At 33.6% G+C, this 15,371-nt stretch overlaps 2 protein-coding genes across 8 annotated transcripts; both read left to right on the forward strand.

Annotated features, from left to right (window-relative positions):
• The first annotated feature begins 305 nt into the window (after positions 1 to 305).
• On the forward strand, positions 306 to 3,140 carry LOC107892244 (glucuronokinase 1). The gene is made up of 6 exons (XM_016817267.2): positions 306 to 611; positions 1,627 to 1,776; positions 2,032 to 2,220; positions 2,303 to 2,419; positions 2,557 to 2,717; positions 2,816 to 3,140. The coding sequence occupies exons 1-6, from the start codon at positions 372 to 374 to the stop codon at positions 3,057 to 3,059; spliced, it is 1,101 nt and encodes a 366-aa protein (XP_016672756.2). The 5' UTR covers positions 306 to 371; the 3' UTR covers positions 3,060 to 3,140.
• A 3,770-nt stretch (positions 3,141 to 6,910) lies between these two features.
• On the forward strand, positions 6,911 to 10,528 carry LOC107892243 (E3 ubiquitin-protein ligase RGLG2). Of its 7 annotated transcripts, none has more exons than XM_041101676.1 (13): positions 6,922 to 7,061; positions 7,225 to 7,507; positions 7,697 to 8,086; positions 8,194 to 8,278; positions 8,359 to 8,499; positions 8,581 to 8,694; positions 8,781 to 8,878; positions 9,123 to 9,202; positions 9,285 to 9,390; positions 9,511 to 9,638; positions 9,731 to 9,965; positions 10,075 to 10,131; positions 10,231 to 10,528. In XM_041101676.1, exons 3-13 carry the CDS (start codon positions 7,814 to 7,816, stop codon positions 10,312 to 10,314), a joined length of 1,401 nt encoding a protein of 466 aa, XP_040957610.1. In that variant the 5' UTR covers positions 6,922 to 7,061; positions 7,225 to 7,507; positions 7,697 to 7,813; the 3' UTR covers positions 10,315 to 10,528. The 7 variants fall into 7 exon arrangements, with proteins under 7 accessions (XP_040957613.1, XP_040957610.1, XP_040957611.1 ...); XM_041101677.1 differs by having other exon boundaries at positions 7,736 to 8,086; XM_041101681.1 differs by having other exon boundaries at positions 7,225 to 7,271; positions 7,736 to 8,086.
• Positions 10,529 to 15,371: the final 4,843 nt, after the last annotated feature.

Below are 15,371 nucleotides of genomic sequence, written 5' to 3' on the forward strand. Positions count from 1 at the left end.
TTACCTAAATTTATTTTTTGGATGTTGTATTTAATCAAATCCTCTTATTTTTTTAGACGCCTTCAGCCCCGGACAGGAGGAACCGCGATAGTTCTAGTTGTAGCTAACACCAATGTACAAAACACGACCCGAATAAAGAAACGAAGAGACGTGACACCACGTCGTGACTTTAGATTTAGAATGAAGAGATAAGCACAAGTGCAAAAGGGTATATTTTGGCAGAAAAGCAAAGTGAGATCCAATTGCAGGTAGGCCCAAGGTGTCACCACGTAGGACCCCTACAATGTATAAATCAAACCAAATCCGAAAACGAAACGCTCACTCAAAGAAGCTGTTTTTGGTATTGGCTTGGTGCAGTGCATGCGGAAAAAATGGATCAAAATATGAACTCAACCAAGGAAGGTCTTATCTCAGGGTCAGGGGCGATTCAACACAAAGCTTACGCTCGTGTTGGATTGCTTGGCAACCCAAGCGATGTTTACTTCGGCAAAACCATCTCTTTTAGCCTTGCCAATTTCTGGGCTTTCGTTACTTTGGAGCCTTCTCCTCATCTCATCATCAACCCTCACCCCATTCATGATCTTGTTCAGTTTGATTCCCTTGATCACCTCGTAATTTCTTTCTTTCTCTCTTTCTTTTTTTTCCTTCTTATATTGGATGTTTATATTTTGTAGGATCTGATATTTGAAATTTTTTTGGGGTGGATTTGAATATGAATATTTTGATTATTTAAGCATTTTCAGGGGATTCGGAAGATACCCAGATTGAGATTTGTTGGGTTTTTATTGAATCTTGTTTGATATGATTGGTATTTTTTGAGTTTTGATTTGGAGTTAATTTTGCATCCCATTCTAATTATATAAGATGGATTCTATAATGGTTAATTATTAATGATTTAAAGATGGATTAGTTTTTTGATAATCAGATTAAATTTGATACGGATCGATTAGCGGGAGATGTAAGGCTCTTTCGCTGATTGCAATTTTTTTCTTCTTTTTAAATTCAAGTGTTGAAGATTATGATTCAGAACTCTTTGATAAGAGTAATTTGTTTGTGGTACCTGTTGTAGATTATATACGAGAAATTCTTTGGTTAATGGTTACCATGTGTTGATGAAGTGTTTAGGATTGGTTCTGCAGTTTGGGCTTTCTGATGCTAATATATATTTCATATATGTATGTATATAAGAATGTATGCATGCATGCATGCATGTATGTATGTATGCTTGTTTTTTATGTGTTATCTTTAATATGATTGAAAGCAAGTCACATGCATGAATGCTTTTCTTTTATGTGTTATCTTTCATCTGACAAGTTATGGAATGCAAGCCACATGCTTTTGCTTTGTTTCTTCTTTTAGATGCTTTAGTAATGAGATTTTTAACTTCATTATATGAATCTCATATATGTATGTATGTATGCATGTATGCTTGTCTTTTATGTATTATCATTTAATCTGACAAATTATTGAATGCAAGCAACATTATTTTTGGATTGGTCTTTTTGAGCTTTAGTAATGAGATTTCCCCTTGTATTATGTCTGGTTCCACTTGCATTCATAGGTATAGATATCTACATTGCATGTTCGATATAAATGGGCTGAAACACAAAATTTTTTACTTGGAAGGTTAATCGGTTGCAAAGCGAAGGTTATTATGGAGGCGTGCGACTGCTTATGTCAATTTGTAAACTCTTTCATAAGCATTGCAAGGATAATAACATAAATCTCTCACCAGGGAACTTCACCCTCTCGTATGATTCTAATATCCCTCGCCAGGTATTGCTCTGAACAGAAAATACAAGAATCGAACAAATAATGTTCTTTTAGTTACTGAATATATATCATTGTTCGTTGTCATCGGTTTGTCACTCATTTTTCTCACACATTGAAATGCACGGTTTATTGTAGTGATTCTAACACAAATATGTATGCAGTTTTGATTGTTCAATTCCTTTTTGATTTCTCTCTGTTTGTGTAATTTTCTTATTTTATTCTTCAGCGATGTATGGCTAATGCTTTATGATTTTTCAGGCCGGACTTTCAGGGTCCAGCGCTATTGTATGCGCTGCCCTTAGCTGCCTGCTTGATTTTTACAAGGTCCGACATTTGATTAAAGTAGAAGTCAGACCCAACCTCATCCTCAGCGCAGAGAAGGAGCTTGGAATTGTTGCCGGCCTTCAGGATAGAGTGGCACAAGTCTATGGTGGTCTGGTCCATATGGTTTGTTATCTTCATGTAAATGCCATCAACAAATTGACAAAATTACGTTGCAATTTATACACACACACTGATTCTACTGCAGGACTTCAGCAAGGAAAACATGGATAAGATGGGACATGGCATCTATACACCCATGGATATTAGTCTTCTACCACCTCTCCATCTCATTTACGCTGAGAATCCAAGTGATTCAGGAAAGGTTAGCTGGATGGCTTTTGCTTACTCGTTTTATGTTCTGCCCCTTCTTTTATATACTTTCTGCCATAAGAAAAACAATTTCTTAATCGGACATAAGATGTTTCTTTTAACCTTTACGAGGAGATGTTTTGAATGCAGGTACATAGCACCATCCGACAAAGATGGCTCAATGGTGATGAGCTTGTTATATCTTCAATGAAAGAAGTTGCAGATATAGCAGCAGAAGGTAAGAGTGCAATACTCCAAAAGAATTACCAAAAGCTCGCGGAACTCATGAATCGTAACTTCGACCTCCGAAGGTAAAGACGTTTTTTCATGTCACGGGAACTGCTATAGATACTCTGACCTACAATTCCATTTTTTGGCTAAATGCTTTTATTATGTGGATCCTATGCAGATGCATGTTCGGGGATGAATGTTTGGGTGCTTTAAACATAGAAATGGTGGAGGTAGCTCGGAGGGTGGGTGCCGCTTCAAAATTCACTGGCAGTGGAGGAGCTGTAGTTGCATTCTGCCCCGAGGGACCACCGCAAGTGAAACGACTTGAAGATGAATGTAGAAAAGCTGGATTTAGTATTCAAGCAATACAAGTAGTTCCTTCATGTCTAAATGATGTGGATCTTAAGACATTGTCTAAGTAGAACATTTTAGGGATTGTTTTTGTTTGGATTGATTGAGGTTTTTATAGAATTAATGAAAATGATGAGTAGCTGTCCTGTCTCTATTAATGTCTACCCTACTGAATTTGCTCTGCACATTCCTGGCAACCAGAAGTAAACAGGAAGACAAGGGATCCACTGTCTAATTCCGTGTGTCCCCTTTACAATATCCAACTAATCCCTCGTTAATTGAGATTAGAATTTTATGAAAATTTGTTGGCCTATAATCTCAAATGCTTCTGGACTTGTTTGAGTTAAAGCAGCTGGCATTGTACAAGTGTGACAGAAAACATGGCATTTGTAACATCCTCTCCTACCATAGATCATATGTGTTCTTACTTTTTTCTTTAATAAGATTTCAGACTTCACACACTCTTATGTAACCTTCTACGCTTATTACCCGAAAGCTTGCCATCATCCTCCTTCTAACTTAAAAATTAAAAAATATCTCGAAACACAAACTCTGATACCCCGTAGTTCTTTATCTTTTAGATCCAAAATCCTTTTAGCCAATCTTTATTCAAGAATGATTGAAACAAATTTTGCAATAGTTTTATAAATGTAAATTCGGGTTTTCACTTTCGAGCTTGGATTAGTAAATTTAGAATTGGATTTCTAATTTAAACATGGTAACAATTGGGGGTGATATCGATTCAGTTAGGTTCTTGATTTTTTCATATTAATTTTTTGTTTTGATTTTTAGACTTATTTTGACATAATAAGCTTCATTTTATTGCTTTTGAATATTATTTGACAAAATTTCAAAGTCCTTTTCATAAATATTTCAAAGAACAAAAAATTTTCAAGAACTTTTAAATTATTTTTACTATTTTAAATATCAAATATTTAAAATCCGATTCGATTTCGAGTAATTGCGATTTTCAAACTTACCTTTTATAAACCGTCCAAACAGTTTGGTTTAAATGAGATCTAATACATTTGTAAATACAAGGCTTGTGAACTTTGACCAAAATGATCTTCCTTGCAGTACACAGTGTATTGGAAAATTCTTTCGCCAGAAATATCGTCCGCAAAATCTCCGGACACAATGGTGAACTTGTAGTTCAACTTTGGAGGCACCAATATGGAGATTGTTTCAAAATAATTGTTATCATTGCTAGGACTTAAACTTAGGCCAGTTCTTCATTGCTTAAAAAAAGTACTTCTGACTCTAAAAGCACTTCTGAAAAGGAGCTGAAAAAGAGAAACTAAAAATTTTAGCTTTTATTCTCACAAAAACACTTTTAGTGCTTAATTACTTTTTCACCCCTCCAATAACATAATATTTTTCTTTTTTTTCTTGGTGTTTAATTACAATTGTGTTAAAATTATTAATTAAAAATAAAAAATATTTTTTAAAATACTAATTACAAATATTTAAATATTTAAAATATAGTTTATATATTCTAATTAAATTTTATAAATAATTAATATTTATTGCTTAAAAATATTTACAATTTATATTTTATATATTACAATATTAATAACAAGTTATAATAAATTTTTTATATTATTACTAAAATATAATAATGTTAACTAATTTAAATATTATTTAAATGTATATTTGTTACTTGATAATAACATGTCTAAAATGAATATTTTATTTTTCAAAAGTACTTTTTGACAACAATACTAAACACTCAAATTTTAAACTAAACTTTTTAAAAAGTACTTTTTCACAGCAACGAAGAACGAAGAACTGGCCATTAGTAATGCTACTTGAAGTCTTGATATTATAAAGCTTAAGAACAGCTACAGGTGTAAGCAGAGTACCTTCTTTCAAACATTATAATAATTGGACGGGGTTGAATTAAATCCATTTCAACACCAGAAGGCATTACCAAATTCCATATTTACACTCAAAGGCTTTGACTTTGACCAATATGTGAAATGGGAATTTTAACTCACAAATTTGGCAATTGCAGACACAATTTCCCCCAAATTCACAGTTTTCAAACCCAAACATTATTATCCATGGCTGGCTGCCCCCTAAAGCCTTCACACTTGTCAGCCATTCACATCAAAAGTCTTTGTCAAATGGGGAATGTTTTAGTACTTTCAGTATCACCTCCATTTGAGGCCAACTAAATGACGGGTGGATTGAATATTATCAAGATAATTGGGATTTTCTAGAAGTGGATAGGTGAAATTTTGGAACAACGACTGCTCTCTCTTTGTAATACTTGGTCAAATTTGGTTTTATTCTTAAGTTTAATATATAATTTTTTATTATAATTTGGTCTCTGGTTAGTTTAAATAATTAATAGAATTGTTAATTCTACCTTAACTTTGTTATAAATCTTGTTATTGTAATAATAAAAGAGTAAAACTTATATTATTCTTCGTTTTAAGGATTTAGAGTATAAGTAATAATAGAAATTATATATAAAAAAATAACTATTTCAATTAAAACACATTCATTTTTTCTTATTTTTTTTTATAAATAAAATAAAATTTTGATGAGTTGAAAAGAAACTAAATCTCAAATTTGAGTATGATAGAAGGATCAAAGCCATAATTTAATCATTTATATTAGCGTGTATAATTTTATAAATTTCTTTTCATTTCTTAAGAATTCTCCAAGTCTTCTTTATCTATACTATTCTTTTAAGTATTTAATTCAACTCGTGTCTCAATCTACTGATCTCAATTCAATCGAGATTGACAATGAAAAGTTATAAAATGGTCACCAATTATATATATTTTTTCTTTTTTAAATTTTATTTTGACTCTCAATCTAAATTTCGTAATATTATTTTTCCTCAAATCTGAATTATTATAGGGTAAACTACATTAATAATCATCCAACTATGTTTTTTTTTAGTCATCTAATTATGAAAAGTTACAAAATGATCATCTAACTATGAAATATTACAAAATGATCATTCAACTATTTAATTTTATATTTTTGATCACTCAACCGTATTAAATTTTTGCTTTTCATAATTAAATAAAAAAATAAAAAAAATGATAGTTGGGTTACCCATTATTATAAAATTATATTAGATGAATGGATTGTAATCCCAAGTCATTGGAGACCCGCAAGTACTTGCACAGCGCGAGGCTTCCATGTCATGTGTTAATGTCCATTCCACACTTTCCATTAAAATACAAAAGAAATAGGAAATAACTCCGCTACAGTGTAAAAAAAATCAAGGGATAATATATAATTTGGTCCCTTATTTTTTTTGATTTAGTTAATTCTTGAATTTGTTTTTCGTCAATTAGGTTGATACCTTTACACTAATATCATTAGTTTATGCTGATGTGGAACTATTAGTCAATCTGGTAGTGCTATGTGATAGCCTTTTATACAGGGGCAAAAGTAGGGGGCTGGCAGGGGTCTGACCCCTCTAAAAATAGAAAATTTTCTATTTAGGCCATTTGAAATTTTTAAAATTTTAAATTAGTAAAGGTAAAATTAACTTTTGGCCCTCCTAAAATGATAAAAATTGATCTAATCCTTTAAAAATTATAAAGATAGAGGCTATTAAAATGGTGCAATTGTATTTTTATTATCGTCAAAATTACAATTTAATTTCGACCCCTCTCAAAAAATTTTTTGGCTTCCCCTTACTTTTATATATATATATGTTTGTCAGGTGAAGTTATGAGAGATTATCATGTGTTACCACCAAATTGACTAGCAGTTTTATGTCAGCACAAACTACCGGTGTTAATGCGGAGTACCAATCTGGTTGATGGAATATAAGTTTTGAGACTAACTAGGCCTAGAAAAACAATTTAGTGACCAATTAGGTACAAATAGACAAGTTCAGGGGCTAAAGTATATATTATCCCTATGGTTTATAAAAGATAAAAAGGTATATACTTTCACGAAAGCAATCATCTAAAAAGTCCCACCTTTTTTTCATTTACATGGGTCACTATCATTTATCTCAAATTTCAAAAGCCAAATAGATACCCAGATCCTCCATTGATGCTCTGCAACTCTGCTAGTTTGTTTGCCTACTTCAATAAAAGGTATTGTAATTTATCTTCTAACTTTGATCCACTTTCCAATTTTGTTTACTTTTATACTTCAGATCTTGAAAACGTGTTTTTTTCTCTCTTAAGTATTAAGCAATTAATAGTCGCCAAGATTAATGGGTCTCTTTCAGATTTCATGGCTTTTTTTTTCTTTCAGATGAAACAGCGGTGTTTTTTTGGCGTTTTGTTGACTCCAGCTACCGGGTTTTACTTTTCTTTAGAGTGAATTTAAATTTTGTCTTTGGTGCCTAATAATTGTTTATTTTAAAATGGTGTGTTTCTTGATTGTTTTAGCCATTTCGATGGAGTCTTAGTGTAATATAAGTTCCCAGGAAGTAATTTGTTGGAAATATACTTAACAAGGAAGGCTTTTCTTTAGGTGTTTTAAGATCAGTGAAGGGGAAGCTTACGTTGCTGAATTGGTCTCTTTGAGATTTCTGGTAAATAAGGGAAAATTGAAGTTTCTAGGAAACTCCAAATTGTAGATATTGTTTCAATCTTTTAATTTATTGCTTCTTTACATATATTTGAATGCTTGCTTTGGTGGGTTTTGGAAAAGATTTGAGAACGTTTATTTGGTGATTTCATTCCTTAATTGTCATTCTTTGGTTGTTTGTGTATTATATCAGGGTTTTAAGTTATCTGTCATTCTTGTATTTGGGCTGTAGTTGTTGATTTCGATTCATTTGTGGAGGAAGGAATCGGTTTTTGTTAAGAATTGGGAATTTCTATAGATATTTGAGTTGATGGGGGGTAGTAGTTCAAAGGATGTGAATTGGAGGCAGAATTCATCTTATCGTACGAGTTCGGCTTCATGGGATTCTCATACTGGCAATCCTCAGTATGGTCAAGAAAGCCCGAGTTATATATCACAGTATAGCTCTGCCTCCCCGCAGTATTATCCACCTTCACAACCGGAGCCGCAGTATTATCCACCTCCGCAAAACCGTGGCAGTGATAAAAGGACACTAGACCGGAGGTATTCCAGAATTGCAGACAATTACAACTCCTTAGATCAGGTTAATATCTACATTGCTTTCGTTTTTAGAAGTTTTATATATTCATGCTTTTATCCTTTTTTCCGAACAATGATTTGGGTAAATGTTGCTTAATGGTTTGATTACAGGTGACGGAAGCTCTTGCTAATGCTGGTCTCGAATCTTCCAATCTCATTGTTGGTATTGATTTCACGAAGAGCAATGAGTGGACAGGTTAAATCTACTGTCTTAATTGCGAGTAATGTATGTTATTAGCAGTTCTAGAACCTGCTGAATCGAGCTTGTTTTTGTAGGGAAAAGATCATTCAATAGAAAAAGCTTGCACCACATTGGAAATAGTTTAAATCCTTATGAACAAGCAATCTCAATCATTGGGAAAACGTTAGCTGCCTTCGATGAGGACAATTTAATTCCTTGCTTTGGATTCGGTGATGGTATGTATTCAATTTGTTTTCGCTATGAGGATGCCTATTTATTTAAATGCAGATACTAAGATCACTCGTATTTGTTGGCAGCATCAACACATGATCAAGATGTCTTCAGTTTCTACCCGGATGACAGATTTTGTAATGGATTTGAGGAAGTCTTAAGCCGCTATAGAGAAATTGTGCCACATCTTCGACTTGCAGGTTTACATTATCTCCTCTTTTTCTTCCTTATTGAGAATCACCTCTTGAAGAATATCCAGTCTAATAATTGCTATATCTCTTGCCAGGACCTACATCGTTTGCTCCAATCATTGAAATGGCAATGACCATAGTTGAGCAGAGCAGTGGCCAGTACCACGTGTTAGTGATAATCGCAGATGGCCAGGTATTTTTCTCTTTGTGTGGGTTAACTTCATTTAGTTTCGAGATTAGGTTGAAATAAAAATGACAGAAAGGAAATTTGTGTGAGCTGTGATGGTTGGCTCAGGAATAAACAAGTAAAGAATGTTGACAAGATTGTGTACTTGTACCACTTGAGTTCTTTCTTGCAATGCATAACTTTTTGATAACTATTCAGTATGATTTGATCTATTTTCACATTCGTATAAAACCACTGATGGTTGTTTCAGGTAACCAGAAGTGTTGATACCCAGCATGGCCAGCTAAGTCCGCAAGAGCAGAAAACTGTTGATGCCATAGTTCAAGCAAGGTGAACACGATATAACATGTTTCATCCTTTTTTATTTCCTTGGTGCAGCCGTTTTCTTTCTTATTTGTTTCTTGTATTTCAGCAAGCTTCCTCTGTCGATTATATTGGTTGGTGTTGGAGACGGACCATGGGATATGATGAAGGAGTTTGATGATAACATTCCTGCTCGAGCCTTTGATAATTTTCAGGTATATTCTGAATTGCTTACAAGAAGTTTCATGTTCGATATTACCTGTCTTTTTTTCCAATGGTATCATTATCATGCTTCAGTTACTAAGGTTCTTCACCTTGCTCTTCTCTTTCTCAAGTTTGTGAATTTCACGGAGATTATGTTGAAGAATACATCCCCATCCCGGAAGGAGACAGAATTTGCTCTTGCGGCTTTAATGGAGATTCCTTCACAGTACAAAGCAACCATTGAGCTTAATATTCTGGGGTAATAATTCGTCCCATGTTGGCCGTTTTAAAGGTTTCTGTATTAGCTGTTTATGGCTCAAGTTTGACGTTGATTTTCGATTTATTTGTTAGTCAAAAGGGAAATGTTCTCGAGAGAATTCCACTACCTCCTCCTACATACGGTGCAGCATCTTTTAACAGCTCCAAACCATCCTATTCTACTAGTGTCCAATATGGTTCAGCATCTTTCAGCAGCTCAAAACCTTCTCATCCTACCGGTTTCTCACCAAGTGTCCCTCCTTATCTGGAAGAGAGTAATCCCATCAGCTCAGCTCCCCCAGCTCCAAGTTCTAATTATGATAACCGGGTACGCTAAGTTTAACGTAGTTATTCAGTCGGTCCATATATCTTCTATTAATAACAAATGACCGTATCCAAATCCTGAAGACTAATCCTTATGTGATCACTTTGAACAGCTTTGCCCCATTTGCCTTAGTAACTCGAAAGACATGGCATTCGGTTGTGGACATCAGGTAAACGTCTTGAAATACTTATTCTCATCAGTTTTCGGTGTAGATAAATGGTAAAGGAAGATGCTAACATAATACTACCTTTTCTTTTTGTTATCTCAGACCTGTGAAGAATGTTCGAAAGACCTCCAAATGTGTCCGATATGCCGAAGTCCGATCCAAACCAAAATAAAGCTATACTTTTGAAACAAAACAAACAAAAAATGTTTACCCATCATTCATTTGTTATTGAGAAAATGCAAATAGTGATAGGTTTAGAGAAAGAAGGGATCTCAACCATCCCTTTTGTACATTCTCTGTTGGTGTGAATTCTTTGTACATTCTTTTTCTGATATTTTGATTATTTCATTTGTACGTTGCTTGCTCTTTTGAATCAATGCAGACACCAGTTTTAAAACAATTTTTATGTCCAATCCCTGAATTTCGCCTGGTTTTGCTCGACCCTTTTTGTTTTATGTTTATATTATAATTTTTTTTAATTTATAATTAAATTTGAATAAAAATATAGTATTATTTTATTTCAATTCATGTTGAGCCAGAGTAGGGTAATGAGTGTAAAAGTAAGGAAAAGTTAATAGAGAAGTTGAAGCTGACGGAATCTTTAATCAATTACCCGGAATTTACTACATACGGTTTTTTTTTTTAATTTTAATGATTTTTTCCTATGAGAGATTATGGTATTTTATGTCTTGCATCATCTTAGTTTTTCTTTTTCAAAATTATTAGAAACAAAATAATGATTAAGGAATGGTTAAAAGTACCTTTAATTGATTATTAGCTCGATTGATATGAATATTGTTGTCAATGTAGGAGGATGTGAGTTCAAGTGATTAAAACCTATATAAAGATTGTTAAAAAAAAATCTCAATAATATTGAAAACCTTAGACTTTAACAGTTAATGCATTTTATAACACTTATGAAATAAACTTGACTACTTTGTAACGATTGTCAAATAAATTTTGCCAACGTTGGATGTTTAGATTTTTTTTAAGGTTAACCAAATTGTCGAAACCATTTTTTGAAAACAAAAAAAAATTAGTTTCGACTTAAAAATAAAAACGAAAACTGAATTCGCCACTGATCCTTGATTAAGGTGTGATCAGCTCACCTTAAAAATGACTTTGGTCTGCGAAATTTGAGAAAATAGGTTCGGGAGTCAGTTACGCACGAGGAAGGATTAGCACCCTCGTAACGCCCAAAATTGGTACCAAATTGATTTTTTAAATGCCTTGGTGTCGAAAATTTGAAAAGATTTCAAAATGAAACTTTTTATTTCATGGATGAATTAAAATAATAAGGCATTCTTATTTCAAAGAAATAAAACACCACACCCAGTAAGTTAGGGCACAATGTTTTTAAATCTTCAAAATACCCGAATATTGCCTTTTGCTTTTGAAAATTCTTATTTCGAGAAGCAAATGTCATGACCAGTAAGTTAGGACCCAACATTTTTAATTCCCGAGAATAAGCTTTTATTTAAAACTTGCGAATTTATTGCAAAACAAATACTTGGCTTTCTAAATTCATCGAAAAATAATCGCGATCCAGTAAGTTAGGACACAATCTTTCACGAGAATCATGAATGTCAAATATTTTGGAATTTATAAAATAAGATGATTTAAGTACTTTGAGAAAATCAAAATATATGTTTTTAAAATGGATGCTAAAAGGGTTAAGGTATAACATGAAACAGATACCCTAATTTCTAACATATATGAGTAAATATTTACAAATATATATACAAGTAAGCGTAATATACAAATAAATTTGCAAATATGTGTACGCATGCATTTAACATGTAAATATAAGTGTAAAAAGATGGAATGGAATATATATCAATCAAAATTTAAATAAATGCATGTATGTATTTGAAAATCGTGAAAATAACATAAAAATATAAAAATATGTACATGTGTATGTATTTATAAAAATGTATAAGTATATGTATATAGATTTACAAAATAAAAAAATGTATAAATATATATACATAAGTAAATGGTGAAAATTCGCATACGTATATATTCAAATACATATATATATGTACAATACGTGTATAAAATAACAGAATGTGTAAAAAAAAATATTTACAATGATTTTTTAAAACGTGTACATAATATATTTAAAAAATATGAGTATCTCAAATTATAAAATGTGGAAAGTGTATATGCTACGAAACGTATATGTATATTATGTATTTAAAAAATATGAAAAGTATTATATATATAAAAAAATGGACTAAACGTGCATACTTATTCACAACAAAATATAAAGGATACATATATTTTTAAAAAAATGTGTCCATATGTACCAAATTCATGCATGGCTTTATAAAAGTTTAAATATATATATATATTACAAGAATGCATGTATACATTAAAAAACATAAAAAAAAATATTTACAACAATTTTAGACAGTGTACATGCATATATATACATAAAACTATGAAGATAAATAATAGCAAAATATGTAACATATGTATATAAGATGCATATGCATATATAGATAAATATAATAAATACAATAATAACGATCTAAAAAAAATGAAAGTCAAAAGAGAGGAAAATACAAAGGAATGCAATTAAAATGGAATGGAGGACCAAATTATGAAGCAGGCCTTATATTCGGGGGGTTAGAATGGAAATAACCCGCCTCCTAAAACGGTGCGCAGCAATCGTGGACCAATATGCAACCGCATAAAATGCGTGGCAAAATTTAAAAGAAACAGAAAATGTAATTTAAATGCGCTGCAAAAACCAAGGGACTGATTGCGCAAATTGACCATTGAAAGGAAAAACACGCGGATCCTCCCCTGGGTCGGGTCACCGCGCGGGTCGCAGGGCTGAAACGGTGCCGTTTTGAACGTTATTTAAAACAAAATTTTCCCTTTCAAAATCATTTGAAACCGAGTGAAAGAAAAAAAAATAAAAAAAATCTCTTAGGTGCTCTTCTAGGGTTTAATCCCTAGCGTCCTCGCACCATTCTTCGCCGCGCGCCGCAACCCGATCGTCATCTCAGCCTTCGGCCGTGATGGAGGGAGGCTCGGTGAAGCAGGTAAGTGGTCTCTTCCTTTTTCCCTTCTTTTTATTTTATGAAATAATAAATATATATAAAAAAATTGATAATGGACATAGCGAAAATAAAAAAACAAATCACCTCTGAAAAAAAACACAAGCTTTATCTGTATATTCTCTCTGCTATTCTTTCAAGTTCTTTTGTCTATCTTTTTCCGTCCCTTTTACAGATTTAGATAGGCCTTTTATAGGCCGAAAAAACAAAATAAATTAGGTACAAATTATTTTCTTTGTTGTTTTTCCTTTCGGGACTCTTTGAATCTGTTTCTTTGCAGGTGTTGTGTGCCCGAATGACGTGCGTGGAGAGGAGTCGGCCCCGAGTCGTGCGGTGCTTGGAGAGGCTGTTGGAGGCGGGGGACTACTTGCGGCGCTGAAGCAGAGAGGCTAGGGTTTCTGCTTAGTTTTTTTTAATTGTTGGGCCATTTAGTTTGTTGGGCCTGTAGAAAAAAACTAGGCGACGCCCAACATTTTATTTGTGCGGGCCCGGGCTAATTGGGTCTGCTACAGCTGCCCCTCTTTGCTCATTTTCGTGTAACGGGAATAGAGCAAAGACTACTAGGCCCAATTATGCCTGGTCTTATTGAGCCTTAAACCTCTTCAATGCTTCTCCTTTAGGTAGCCACGTTCCTTCCTGCTGTATTTTGTAGCTGCTCAAAAGAACAAAATTTGCTATATTTAATCTGCTCTACTGCGACTTCAGGGAGATAAGATCTGTGGCTTCAATTTGTTCTGCTACAACTTAAAGATAAGTCTGACGCGATCTGCTCTACTGCAACTTCAGAGAGATGAGATCTGCGATTTTAATCCACTCCACTACAACTTCAAGGAGATAGGATTTGTTACTTTTGTCTGCTCACTGCAACTTCAGGGAGATAAGACTTGCATATTCGATCTACTTCACCACCAGTATGGGAAGACAAGATCTGCTTTCTTCGATCTACTTCACGCCAATACATGAAGACAAGATCTGCTTTTTCAATCGATTCCACTGCCGACCTGGGAGGTAGAATTACTGGCTTCAATATACTCCACTGCAACTTCAGGGAGGTAAAATCCGCCATCTTCGATCTGCTCCACTACTGCTTAGGGAGGCAAGATCTGTAATCTTCAATCTACTTCGCCGCCAGTATGGGAAGATAAAATATGTATATTCGATCCACTTCGCTACCAATATAGGAAGACAAGACCTACTATCTTTGATCTACTTCACGCCAGTACATGAAGACACGATCTGTTTTCTTTGACCTACTCCACCACTAGTATGGGGAGACAAGATCTGGTATCTATGATCTACTTCACGCCAGTACATGAAGACATGATCTGTTATCTTTCAACCTGCTCCACTGTTGCTCAGGGAGATAAGGCTCTATGATTTCACCAATCTGCTCTCTGTGAAACATGACCTGTATGATTCACTTTATAAGCCTAATTATGCCTAATGATTAGGATGTTATGATCAGAATGAATCAAATGCTCCTAACTAGGCGTGTATGAATGACATTTGAATGTTATGTCATGAAAAATGAATATTGGATGTTTAAAGTCATTATTGCTCATTAAGTCTTCCTTCGTGGAAACAACGCTTCGTCAAGACTTGAAAAATTTAAAATCTCGACTCTTAGCTCCTAGATATCTCCGACCCTTTTAACCCGGTGAAGGTCTAAACAATAGTCCTGTTTCAGGTTCCTGAGTTATTTAAAGATTTCTAGAGTAATATGAAAAACTTCCCTTGTGAAAGTTTTATTAGTCCATTAATCGTTACTCTAATGCAACATGTTTGCGAAAAGATTACAACGATGAATAAAACAAAATTAATTTGGGAGCATAGCTCGCAATGGATTGTCAATGATAGAAGAATTGTCTGGGGACATTTATATTGAAGAAGAATGAAATATTCTAAAACAACCAATTCAATACAAATACTATGAACAGGTGCCCTAGATATCTCTGCTTGAATTTCTCTATACAACTTTTCGAAGACCCTTCTAACTTCAACACTCGTTTAGGAGATTCACAGTATTTTGTTGATGCCTCAAGATGTCGTCTATTCCTTTCTACCGATTTAGGTACAACAAGACTACCACGCGACAATCAAAATTTGAACCGCCCTTTTCGGGTTTTCAACTCAAATCCCCTTTGGTCTTAAGGTGCCCTTTACGGGTTTTCACCC

Source organism: Gossypium hirsutum, chromosome D09 (assembly GCF_007990345.1).
Source record: "Gossypium hirsutum isolate 1008001.06 chromosome D09, Gossypium_hirsutum_v2.1, whole genome shotgun sequence".
NCBI classification, from domain to species: domain Eukaryota; kingdom Viridiplantae; phylum Streptophyta; class Magnoliopsida; order Malvales; family Malvaceae; genus Gossypium; species Gossypium hirsutum.

Bases quoted from the DNA above. Each gene is read 5' to 3' on its own strand.
- LOC107892243 (XM_041101679.1), top strand. From the start codon at position 7,814: ATGGGGGGTAGTAGTTCAAAGGATGTGAATTGGAGGCAGAATTCATCT. The intron at 8,279-8,358 runs GTTAAATCTACT...TTGTTTTTGTAG, and splicing joins GAAGAGCAATGAGTGGACAG to GGAAAAGATCATTCAATAGA. The intron at 8,695-8,780 runs GTTTACATTATC...ATCTCTTGCCAG, and splicing joins GCCACATCTTCGACTTGCAG to GACCTACATCGTTTGCTCCA.
- LOC107892244 (XM_016817267.2), top strand. From the start codon at position 372: ATGGATCAAAATATGAACTCAACCAAGGAAGGTCTTATCTCAGGGTCA. The intron at 1,777-2,031 runs GTATTGCTCTGA...ATGATTTTTCAG, and splicing joins ATTCTAATATCCCTCGCCAG to GCCGGACTTTCAGGGTCCAG. The intron at 2,718-2,815 runs GTAAAGACGTTT...GATCCTATGCAG, and splicing joins CGTAACTTCGACCTCCGAAG to ATGCATGTTCGGGGATGAAT.